Source organism: Phycodurus eques, chromosome 18, assembly GCF_024500275.1.
Source record: "Phycodurus eques isolate BA_2022a chromosome 18, UOR_Pequ_1.1, whole genome shotgun sequence".
NCBI lineage: Eukaryota > Metazoa > Chordata > Actinopteri > Syngnathiformes > Syngnathidae > Phycodurus > Phycodurus eques.
The window spans coordinates 17,791,986-17,804,169 of NC_084542.1; the positions used below are offsets into that span (position 1 = coordinate 17,791,986).

At 42.0% G+C, this 12,184-nt stretch overlaps 1 protein-coding gene across 1 annotated transcript; it reads right to left on the bottom strand.

Annotated features, from left to right (window-relative positions):
• Positions 1-514: 514 nt before the first annotated feature.
• parp1 (poly (ADP-ribose) polymerase 1) lies at positions 515-12,130 on the bottom strand. Its single transcript, XM_061704982.1, has 23 exons — positions 11,920-12,130; positions 10,595-10,760; positions 9,847-9,962; positions 9,302-9,516; positions 8,345-8,435; positions 8,153-8,269; positions 7,900-8,076; positions 6,662-6,824; positions 6,444-6,584; positions 6,117-6,368; positions 5,963-6,028; positions 5,727-5,859; positions 5,192-5,387; positions 4,951-5,079; positions 4,775-4,858; positions 3,806-3,928; positions 3,562-3,690; positions 3,380-3,478; positions 2,462-2,614; positions 2,247-2,374; positions 2,113-2,174; positions 1,232-1,346; positions 515-1,142 (listed from the first exon to the last, which is right to left on the bottom strand). The coding sequence occupies exons 1-23, from the start codon at positions 12,040-12,042 to the stop codon at positions 1,061-1,063; spliced, it is 3,060 nt and encodes a 1,019-aa protein (XP_061560966.1). The 5' UTR covers positions 12,043-12,130; the 3' UTR covers positions 515-1,060.
• Positions 12,131-12,184: the final 54 nt, after the last annotated feature.

Here is a 12,184-nt window from a genome sequence, read left to right on the forward strand (position 1 = left end):
ATCAGTTTCAAACCCAGAACGTCACGGTTGCAAAACAAACATGCTAACCACTAGGCTGACCATATCATCTTCCTTCACAACGATAAACATACAATCCATCGTCCATATTTGATGTGTGCTAGGCCATATTTAAATCACATATGGAACAGAAGACATTGACATTTAGGAAGGGTATTTATTTTTTTTCTGCTACAGGACAAAAACAATGCAAATATATACATGTCAAAGGGGGTTACAATACAGTATTTTAAAATGGAACCAGGCCGAGTGAGTGTACAGTATGTGGAAGGTGGTCAAAAATCCCTCTGCGAACCAGAGGGGAACCAATTATACTTTAAATGTTTCTTATTTTATGATAAGCAATTGTGGGTTTTATAATTTGTGTGTTTTTTTTTTTTATTAGAGTTAATCTGATCTATTTTTTATTTTATTTGCTTGGTGGGCTGGATCAAATGTAGTATGTTCTCCACTCCTTCCCTAAACCTAGCATCCTAGTCGTTGTCTGTCCAACAAGGGGGAGGGGGGGGGGGGGCTAACTACCCCCATTTAACTAGAAACAGGGATTTCCAAGTACAGTGGTACCTTGATATACAAGTGGCTTGACTTAAGATATTTTTAGACACAAATGTGCTTCCGAACCATGCTGCTACATGGAAGCAGCACACTTGACAACATCCAGCTTGCGTCGATTCAAATTGGTTTCTTTGCAGTGGAAGGACAATATCAGTTAGTGGTGCTAATGCACCATGAAGCTGGCTTGCCCACCGCCAATCAGCACCACAGAGGAAGCAAGACAAGGAAGGACAATATGTCTTGTACAGTCACATTTTCTGTGTTTGTGGGTTATGTGGAGGGCAAATGTTATTACTGTGTTTTTATACAGTACAATATTGTTGAGTGCAATTTTTCTCATATCTCAAGGCACCACTGTACCTACCGTGATACCAACCGATGCTGTTAGCTAGCAAACCTGTCGAAAAGTAGCATAAAGTGACAAAAGAACATTATAATGGAATCGAAGCGAGGCCCCGGGACTCGATGGCTCTCCTGTTGTCGGCGCTCACCACAAGGATGTTTGGTAGTTAAACTTAATCTTCAGGAGATACTTGAGGTTTATTTGGGCTACGTCGTACACAATGTATCTGTGGCGACGGTTAAGGCAATAGCTGGCGGAATAGCAATAACGATCAGGCAAAGGGGCCAGCCTGTGGAACGTCACGTTAAAGGATACTCGTTGTACAGCAGACTCGTGTCGTCGATGTCGGTGTTGGCGCCTTTGCCCAGAGGCACTTCGACACCATCTAAAGTGGTGGTGGCGCTCGATTGGGGAGCGGTTCTACCCAAACCTGCAAGCAGAAATGACGTTTTGTAAAAACATGACATTTTCCATTTTAAAATGTTGTCTTGTCTTGTAATTTACAACTTTATACTCGCATAATTAACATTTATTTGCTACTGTATTATCGTAAAAGTAAAAACATTTTTCCCCATGTAACTGGATTTTCGTTCATTTTCTCCTTTATAATATTGCAACTTTATTCTCAAAATCTGTTCTCAGAATATTATGACTTTGTCCAAGTAAAATATAAGTTTTATTCTATTTTTTTTCCCTCTCTCACATAATTAGGATTATTTTTCTAGTTATGTCCAACTTTACTATAGGAGGAATAGCTTTTTACGATTCTATTCTCACTAAATTGTTTTATTCTCGTAATGTTACGACTGTAACCCAAAAAAAAATTCTATTACGATTTTGTTTTCATAATTTATGCTGTTCTTGTAAAAATAACCTCTAATAAAATCACAACTTAATTATTGTGAAATTTGGATTTCTCATACTAGAAAAGGATTTTCATTAAGTAAAATTTGACTATATCCTTTTTTCTAGTAATTACAACTTTATTGACATTTATAAGCAAATTCCTGTTAAATATTTTTTTTGTTCAAACTTACTATACTACAAGGATTTTCTGTTCTCGTAATTTCTCCTATTAAGACTTCTTTACGAATTAAGAATTCTTGTAAAGTTAAAAAAAAAAAAAAAAAAAAAAAGTACTTAATCAGGGAGATTGAAAAAAAGATGCTCATGCTAATTCCATGCGAGCGTGGCACCTTTAACGCTGTGCTTGCCCTTCGGTAGTTTAGTGATGTGGGAGGCCTTTTTCAGTTCATGCCTGGAATGGAGAAAAAAAAAGTTAAAACTATTCTCATTCAAGAAAAAATAAAACCTCCACATAGTCACTCACATGTTGCCGAGGGCGACTTCGGCTAGCAGCAGAAGGCCAAGGGGGTCCGACTGCGACGTGTGACAGTAGTTGGCGCTCTTGGACACCATGTCGGCAAAGTACACGCCCTTGCCGAACATGTAACCGGTCTACCGACACAATAAAGCACAACTACATTTGAATCTTTGCTTCCTAAAGAAGGGGATGTGGGCTGATTGGTGGCATAAAAAACTCACCACCGGGGCCTCTGGAGGGGCGATGCGAAGACCCTGAGAGAGGATGCCGGCGTAGTTGGTGGTCCGCGAGCCGTGCCACAGCAGCTGACGATTATGCAGCTCCTCGAAGGGCTGGAAGCGCTGGCGCTCTCCCTCGCGGTTGATTTTGAAAATCTAAACTCACAGATGATTCACTCAAGTAACATACTGACATTGATACACTAATAAGAGAGAGAGAAAACTAAAAGTCATATTATATTACAAAATGAGAACACTTACAAGGAGCATTCAGCAGAAAACGTGGCACACGTGAGCACATGAAAATAATGTTACTATTAACCTTGCATAAAACATTTTTTGCTCCTTATGAATTACAACTTTTTTCTTGGAAAATTATTTTACAATTTGCTTGTAAAACTGAATTTTTTTCTTGTATTTGTTCTTACATAATTAAGTTTTTCTTGTAAAATGTACTTTTCATTGTAAAATTGAAAAACAATTCTTAAACTGATTTAATTTCCCTTGTAAAATTATGACATTTGAAAAAAAATGGTATGACTTTATTCTTAAAGTCATAAAGGTATGACTTTATTCTTGTAAAATTACAACTCCTAAAATTACGAGTTTTTTTTCTGGTAAAATTGCGATTTTTCTTGTAAAATTAATACAATATTTCGTTGTAATTATTATGAAATGTGTTCTGGTAAATTCTATTAGCATTTCTTTGTAAAATGACGGCGGTACTTTTTCTGGAAAATTATGACAATATTAAAAATGAAATAACTTTACGCAAGTAAAATTACAGCTTTTTTTTGACGGATTTCGCAACAGTATTACTTTAATTCTTGTAAAATTGGGACATCCCAACTTTTGTCCTCGTCACTGTGTAATCAGTTCCACGCCGCAATTTGATGCATTTCCCCCGCAAGGGCGACCTACCTCTTGTACTTCCAGTGTGTAGGTGTTGTGCGTGGCAGCGTGCGTGTTCTTCACGTATTGCATAATGATGTCCGCCTCCTGCGTGGCCTTGTCCACAACCTTAGAAACATACCGAAAACATTTCAATGTGTAACATCGTAAAAAAAAACAAAAAGTGATCCAAGCGGGTGAAGCCTCCCGACCTGGATGTTCGTCTTGAGTTTCTCGTAGTTGATGTCGATGGGATCGCTCTCGTTGTCCTGCGCTCCTCCTCTCAGCAGACTGTAAGCCACCTCAATGTCCAGCAGGTTGTCCAGCATCTGAACTTTAGCCTGGACGGTGACGTGTGCGCATTTTTAATAACACATTTTTTTTTTTTTTTTTATTTTTAGACGGGTGCTGGTTTGGCGTAAGCGGAGAACATGGCAGTCAGTCACATGCGCGTACCTGAATGTACTCCAGGTTGCTGAGCAGCGGAGGCTTCTTCATACCGAAGTCGTGCGGGATCAGCGTGTAGAAGCGATTGGACAGGTCCAAAACGTTGGCATCGGGCACACGGTCGGACACGGCCTAAAACAGGAAGTACAACACAGTGGTTTGCCTTGAGATACCATCTTAGTTCGTTCGGTGACCATACGTGTATCGCAAATCATCATGCGCCATTGAAATGAGTGGAAAGGTCATTAATCTGTTCCAAACTCCCCAAAACAACAAAACATTTTGTTTTAATAAGAACAATAGAACTCTATAATAATGTACTTTAGAAAAAAACATAGTTACAACCTTTATTACTTTACATTAATTTACCTTATTTTCGTAAAACTGCAAAGGTTCTCTTAATACTCTTTCTAAAAAAATCCTTTTTCCAAAATTAACATTTTTTCACCTCATATTTTATTCTTCTTTTCTCAATGAAAACAATGATTTTTGTTTGTAATATTACAACTTCATTCTAAAAAATTAAGTTTTGTCCTCAATATGACTTTATTCTTGCAAAATTACAATTTGTTTCTGTTTTTCTTGTAACTTTATTTTTATTGGAAATTGTATTTTTATTCTTGTAATTAAAACATTGTTTTGCTTGTAATATTTAACAAAATGTGTCTAAAATGATCTTTTTCCCCCTGATATGAATTTATTTTTGTTAAATTACAAAACTTTTCCCATTATTTATGTACAATTAGGACTTTATGCATGCAAAAATTATTTCTTCATGTTGAATTAGCATTTTTTTGTCATACAATCTTAATTGTTTCATTATACTTTAGTTTTATTCTCATTTTTTTATGTTTTGCTTCTAATATTATGACTTTATCCAAATAATATTACAACAAGTAGGACTTTTACGCAATCAGACCTTTATCTTTGTGTATTTTTTGTAATATTGCATCTTCTATTTTCTATATTTGGACTGACCTGCTGCACTTCTGTGAGGAGAGCGTAAGCGCTCTGAATTTGCCTCTTGCTCAGTTTTCCCAGCGGCATCTTCTGGAGGTCAATCTGAAAATAGGGACGGAAAAGAGTGTCTTACAAATGCACCTCTACCCAAGCGTGGCTTTTAGCTTACCTCAAACTTTAAGTATAAGCCCTACCTCAAACTCCACCATGGCCTTCTTCATGCTCTCCACGTCAAAGATGAGTTTGATCAGATCCTGGACGGGTTTGGCCAGCTTGGACTTGGTTCCGGCGGTGGCCGTCAACCTCTTTACAGCTTCTTCGTCCTGCCATTCGAAATACTATAAATATCAGCTTCCAATAGGAAAACGTGCGAGTGCACGCGCGTGCTGTTGTGTGTGTGTGTGTGTGTGTGTGTGTGCTCGCGCTGGGGCCGACCTGTCCATAGTCAATCTCCAGCGGGTAGAATTTATTGGGGTACTTGGTGAAGTTGGAGGCGCCCCACTCGTTGCCCGTCTTTTCTTTGTACACGGACAGGAAGTTGTTGAGCGCAGAGTTCTTATCGCCGATTTTGTCCAGCTTGTTGCCCCCGATGGTGGTGCCCACACGGCCCCACGACCGGAACACCCAGTACCTGCACGGAAGGCAAATCAGTATGGAAAACCTTTGTGCAATGAGTTACCACGTTAAAACATACAATAAAAGCACAATTAAATAGAATGTAAAGAATGAAACTGTTTGTGCATCATGATTGTTTCACTGCGGCTCCTTCTGTTGTGCGTGACTCGGCTGCCCGGGGGGCAGTATAACATAGTCATGCAGGGAAAAAAAATTATTCAACTACTGTAAGTAACTCAGTAATCTGCAGAAAGATAGTTGTTTTTTGCAGTGGATTAAGAATATCAAGCCGGGTCACTCGTATCCCAAGGCACGTCCGTAGATGTATGAAAATGGCTAATGTTTGTTTTGAGACCTTTTCTGTACGTCGTCCTCCAGCAGCTGCAGTTTGTAGTAGGAATTGGTTCCCCGCACAATGTCCACCAGGCCCAGTGTGGCGCTGTACATTTTACCGTTTTGCTCCAACACGTGAGCACTGTTCTCCAGACCTGGGGCGGAGATCAAATAAAAAAAATCAATCACTCAATCAATCAAGTTCAGAAAAGGGGAAGAATAAAAATAAAAATGGTGATACGTTTGAAGTGAGACTACCTGAGTCTGGATCCACAGCGGCACCTCCTTTGACCGTCAGTTTCATCTTCTTGGCTTTGTTCTTACCTGGAACAATCACCATGTTTGTAAAACTGTGCCCTTCAACAACAACTGACGCCGATAGTAAGCGATCACCGATGAGCGCGCGTGTTACCTTCTTCCTCCTTCACTCTGCCGACGCTCTTGGAAGCGGCCATCGCGCCCGACTTGGAGGGCGCGGGGGCGGCCGACGGCGGGGGGGCCTCCACTTTGACCTCGGCCCCCCACGGCGAGATGGCGTGCAGGGAGACCAGCTCCTGGAGCGCCTTTCCCGACGACTTGACGTCGGCGAGGAAATCCTCGGAGACCACGCGCACGCCCGCGTCCTTCGCCTCCTCCATTTTCTTGCCCATCTTCTCCACCTCCTCTGCGAGCGATATTAATTACGCGATATTAATTGGACAAAATGGACTTCCCGACCGTCCGTTGTGGGCTTTCTCACTCTTGGTGCTGATGCAGAGTGTGGCCTTGTTGGCTGTGCCGCTAATCTTTCCCCCCAGCTCCTCCACGGCCGCCTTGATGTCGTCTTTGTTCTTGGCCAGTTTGCCCACCGTCAACACCTTGATGCCAGTCAGAGGTTTGCCTGTCGCACACACAAACACGCACGGTTGAGACCACTGAAGTTCCCGCAGCGGATGATCAATCTCTCTCGCCGCTCACCCGCGGGTCCGCCCTCCGGTAGCGGCTTGGCGGGGGCGTCGGAGGCGCTGGCCAGAGGCTCGGCTTTGACCTCGGGCTGCCTTTGAGCCGGCGCCTCCTTTGGGTAAAGTCGGTCCTGACGCTTAAACTTGAACTTCTTCAGGAAAGGAACCTCCTGGAATTCCTAAAAGGAGAAGAAGAGTGACGTGAGCTTTTTGATAACATGGACAATGAGGTTTTCCAGGGTAAATAAAGGTTAAATGAAAAAAATCCCATCAGTAGCGATTGTCTCTTGTAATTCTGACATTATTGTAAAAATTGCATCTTTTCAAAATCGTCTTTATTGGCCAAGTATGTTCAAATACATGAGGAATCTGTACGACAACACAGCCACTATGACAAAATATACAGTACATTTAGGACATCAAAATACAAACAAGGAGAGTCATTGAGCAATGAAAGGGTACCACTAAAGTGGTAATGCTGATACTTTTCCTCATCATTTATTTATTTATTCTTGTGAATTTGTTTTACGTGCATATTAAAAATGTCTTCTCATTTAATTCCAACTTGATGTAAAATTACACCGAAAAACTAAATTTGAATAAAGCAGGCCCTCGTTTACCGCAGGGGTTATATTCCAGACGAAAATCCTAAATCACATCCATCTATTTATTTGATTGATATATTTTAAAGCTTAAAACCAAGACGACGTGTGCATGCGAGTACATACATCGTCATATGCGGGTACATCTCGATAAATTGTAAAATTGTAAAATCATTGTATTTCAGCATTGCAATTCCAAAAGTGAAACTCATAAAATGTCCACTCATTCAACACAAGGAGGGAGGCCAATTCCTACCTCGTTTCCATATGAAACCCTTTTTGAGAGTTTCTTATGTAACATTCTAATTTCTTGCTGATGGTAAAATGTGGGTTTTCGTGAGCTGTAAACTAAAAGTCTCAAAAGAAATACAATCCTAAAATAGCTTACTCTGTGTAGGGAATCCATAAAATATGAGTTTTTGAATTGAACTACTGAAATACATACGCAAGTTTTGTCATTCTAATTTGTTGAGCTGCACCTGTACATCGCCTCTCAATATTGCGGCGTATCACCATTGTGGGCGTGTCTGGAACGTATCCGCCGCGATAAACGGGCCTTCCCCCCTGTAGTCGACTGCGCCCCTGCGTAACCTTGAAACTTGGCGCCTCAGGACCGCCGTAAAGCGAGGACCCCCGTTTTCAGTGGCCGTACCTTGGGGGTGACCCAGTCTTTCCGTAAGGGTTTGGTGGTTTTGTACACACACTTAGTCCAGGCCGAGATGTCCCCCGTGCAGTAGTAGGCGTCGCCCTTGAACACCAGCCGGCCCTCGCACTCCTCGCAGCGCTCCAGAGCGCCGAAGGCCATGCCGTCGGCCACGCTGTCCACCACCTGTCGACCGCAGACGAGGGTTTGACCGAAAGCTCGGCTGGCGATTTCTAGGTTAACTCGGTCGAGATGCGCTCACGTTGGACTCCCCCGAAGGAACCTCCTGGCCGTTCGCAATGAGCAGCTCCTTCATGTCGTTGATGGAGCAATGCTTCCTCAGCTTGTCTTTAAGGCCCCATATCAGCTGGCTTTGCTCCTGTCAGGGCACACAAATGCACTCGCAAGGAGACAACTCTGACCGCCACGCACACAAAAAGGAAGTCGACGTTACCTTCAACTGCTCGTCCAATCTTTTTTTCGCCTCCTCGTCCTCCTTCTTCTGTTTCTTTGAGACGCCGTCCACCTCTTCGTTTTTACGCTTTCTGGAAGAGAAGGGAGTAAAGACCTTTTTTTCCCCGCAACTGTAATCACAATTGGTCTGATTCAAATTCTGAAATTATTCTGATTCCAAAGGGAAAAACGACATAATACTAATATAATTGAACATGGTGTTGACATTTTATATACAAGTGTCTGAAAACGGTAGATGGGATTTTCGTTGACAAATTGCTGGCCAATTATTCAATATATATTTTTTAAATAAATACAAATAGCAAAATTTATTATCACCAATACTACTGTTGGTTCTAGTTTGTCGTATTTTTGTCTAATATCAAAAATGAAAGTTTAAGAAAATAATACAATGTTTATCTTTTCTTATTTTTTATTATACTTTTTCCCATTTTTACATTGACTTTCTTTAATATTGTAATTGTTTTTTAGATTATAGTCCGCTTGAAACATTTTTGTTTTCGTATTTGTAAAAAATGTTTGGAAAGTAATTCATTATTTTCTGTTGTAAATATTACAGATGTTTTTTTTTTAAACTTGCATTATTTCAGACATTAATTTGTTATTATTTAAGAACAAAATGTTTTTTAACATCTTTCATTTTATTTATTTGGTTTTATCATATTTAAAAATGTTAGTCCATTATAAATATTGGATTAGATCCCAATTTAAATTAATTGCTGGATTTTATATCATTATTTTAAAATGTTTTTTTTTAAAGTCACGATTATTTTCATTCCAAATATTTACCCAATTTTTCTTTTAAAAAAAAAAAAAAAAAAAAAAACATTTGCAATGACCTGATCAATGAGTGATTGTGTTTTTTGTCAGTGAGTCCACTGACAGGCAAGAAAACCTGAACACAGTAATAATGCCTCATAATAGTTGTTCATCTCACCCTTCCGATTTGACTGGGGGAAGCCTCTTCTTGAGCTCCTCCTTGTCTTCGGCCCTCAGCGTGTTGAAGCCCTTCAGCCGGGCGCCGCTGTACTCGGGCTTGAAGTCCAGCTCGTCCCTGCGGCCCACGAAGCACGCCGTGTGGTACCAGCGGTCGATCAGGCCCAGCTGAGGCTTCTCCGGGTCCACCGTCTTCTTCGACACGCGGATCTGATCCTGCGGGTTGCGACAGAAAATTTAACGCGCTGCCTAATGGAGAAGTTGCTACATTTACATTATCAACGGTATCATTCACCATTTTGTCATAAAACAAAGAAAACATTGCATGTACAATTAATAAAAAGGTGTTTGGATGGTGATGAGTTATTTCCTATGGGACAAATTGTTTTGGATTACACACACACAAAAGAAAAGGGAAGTTATATGGATTGAGGGTCTTCCGTATTGTTACAAACGCAGACATTTCTACAAAATGGAATCGGCAGCAATAAATTCTTAATACTGGACAAAATAGGACAACACGTGACCTTTGACTTGTGAACAAACCTTTTCTATTTTCATCTCGCAGCCTTTGCAAGTGCTGCGGTTGGATTTGGCGTATTCCACCGCAAAGCCGCTGAGCGTATTCTCCCCTTTCGTGCCACCTTTCTGCCCGCCTTTTCCTGCGAGAGAAGACGGGACAAAAAACAATGAATGACTACTTGAGCGTGTGTGGAATTTCTAAGGTCTTATGGACTTTTTTTAACCGCACTTGCTCAGGGTTAGCCCTGATCTTAATCCGATTCAAAATTGAAGAGCAGACCCGAAAAGCCACGTGCGAGCAAGGCGGCCCACAAACTCGGCTCACTTACGCTAGTTCTGTCAGGAGGAATTCGCCAAAATTCCTGGCAACTATTGTGAGAAGCTTGTGGAAGGATATCCAAAACATTTGACCCAAGTCATACAGTTTAAAGGCAATGGTAGCAAATACTAATAAAATGAATGTAAACTTCTGACTTGGAAGACCATTAATCCTACTTGACTTAAAACAGGAAACGTTTAGTCTGATTTTATGCCAGACATTGAGGGAAAAAAAGCCTGTGTGTACTTAATGTAAACATCTGCTTTCAACTGTATACTAATTTCAAGGCAGGATAGCGCTCAGAAAACACTCCGCCAGGCCCTCTCCCATCGGAGCCGCTTTCTGACGTCACCTCACATAATAGGGCACTTTTCTATTCGAGGGCACGTCGCCGCACACTACGCGTCGCCAAGCGCGGTGTGAAAAGGCCGGAAGAAAGATTCGTCGGCCGACCTCCTCCGGCAGGTGCGCCGCTTTCGATAGCCTTCTTGACTTTCTCCTGGTCCGCCCAGCGGAGGTCGGACAAGCCGGCGATGTCGGCGGGCGACTGGGCCGCCGCTCTCAGCCAGAAGCAGGAGAAGTGATGCCAGTGCGGGACCTTCCCGTCGAACATGGGCGACTGACACGTGGAGAAGAAACAAAGAAAACCCATCAAGATAATATTACGACAGATCGAGTCTGTGATGGTAGACACGATACATTACAAGATATGCAGTGTGTAATTCACAATTGAACGGCATGCTCCACATATATTGAGGACAGACGATAAAGCAATACCCTACCATACAAAAAGGGTAACTTATGGTAACAGCACAAACTGCAACACAGTGAACCGTGGCTACAGGGGGGTTCATCGTTCACCACATCGCACATTGCACATTTTTAAGTCATCGATCCCTGGAGGTGGCGGCATTTGAGATCAGCACAAGTTTTGAGTGGAAGATAAAGATCAGGGGGGGAAGCGCGTCGATTACGAGGGAGAGAAACGCCAGCACGTTGGAAGTCGGACAGGTTTTAGGCACCTCACACTTGAACAGAGCACGTACAAGTATGGTGTAAACAGTATGTGGCGCGTAGCTAGTAGAAACTGAGTGTGACGTCTTACGATCGAAAGATGACGCCATGTAAAAAAAGCCACACTTCAGCCATGCGGTGAGTCTGTTTATTAGTGGTACAGCCCATTCCCAGTCTTGTTTTTGCTGTGTTATGGTTTGAGATGTCTCAAAAGCAAATAAATAGGAGCATTAAACTCACTGTTAAGCTTGACATGTTTTTCACGAAAGTTGGCTTTCTCTGCTTTTTTTTGTTCAGAAACCGGTGCTTTTGGTTTGCTCTGTTTTGAAAGGTTTTGAGCTCTGCCAGTCAATGAGCTGAAAAGTCAAAGTCATCACTTAGTACAAATTGACATCACCACAATGTGGTGCAGTATCGATAGTGTAAACCAACTCATGAATTCGACTGACTTATTCTATTCTTTTCACGTGAAGATCGCCATTATGTGTCGCGAAGCTTTAGAACGTGGACGTACTCCTAAATTAGCGTGAAACATCGTCATGGAGAACAGCTCATTCCCGGTGAACGACGTCAGCCATTGATGCCGCCAACACAATGGGCACATTCACCCAAGTCAAGCGCCATAAACAGTACGCTACACGTGAGGCAATGGGAACTTTATTCAAAGATTACGCGTCGCATTGGCAAGACGTTAGCTTGGTGTTAGCCACCTAGCTCGAGCGGCTTTGGTCAAAGAGAAGCAAAGACGACGGCCGCAATGCTACCTGCACCATGATGGCCATTCTTAGCGAGTTTTTGGCGATGTTTTCCTTGCACTTCTTACACGACGCGCGGCCGCTCTTGGCGTACTCGGCCCTGTAGAGCTTGTCCTCTTGAGAGTCCGCCATGCTCGGTTTGTTTTTGGGGGGAAAGAACAAGAGAAAGAGAAAGTTTTGTTTTCAGAGAAACGACAATCACAGCCGCAAAGCCCGCGTGCTAGGCTGCTCAGAGAGAGTGCGGAGAAAACAGGAGGCCTCACTCTTGCTCGCT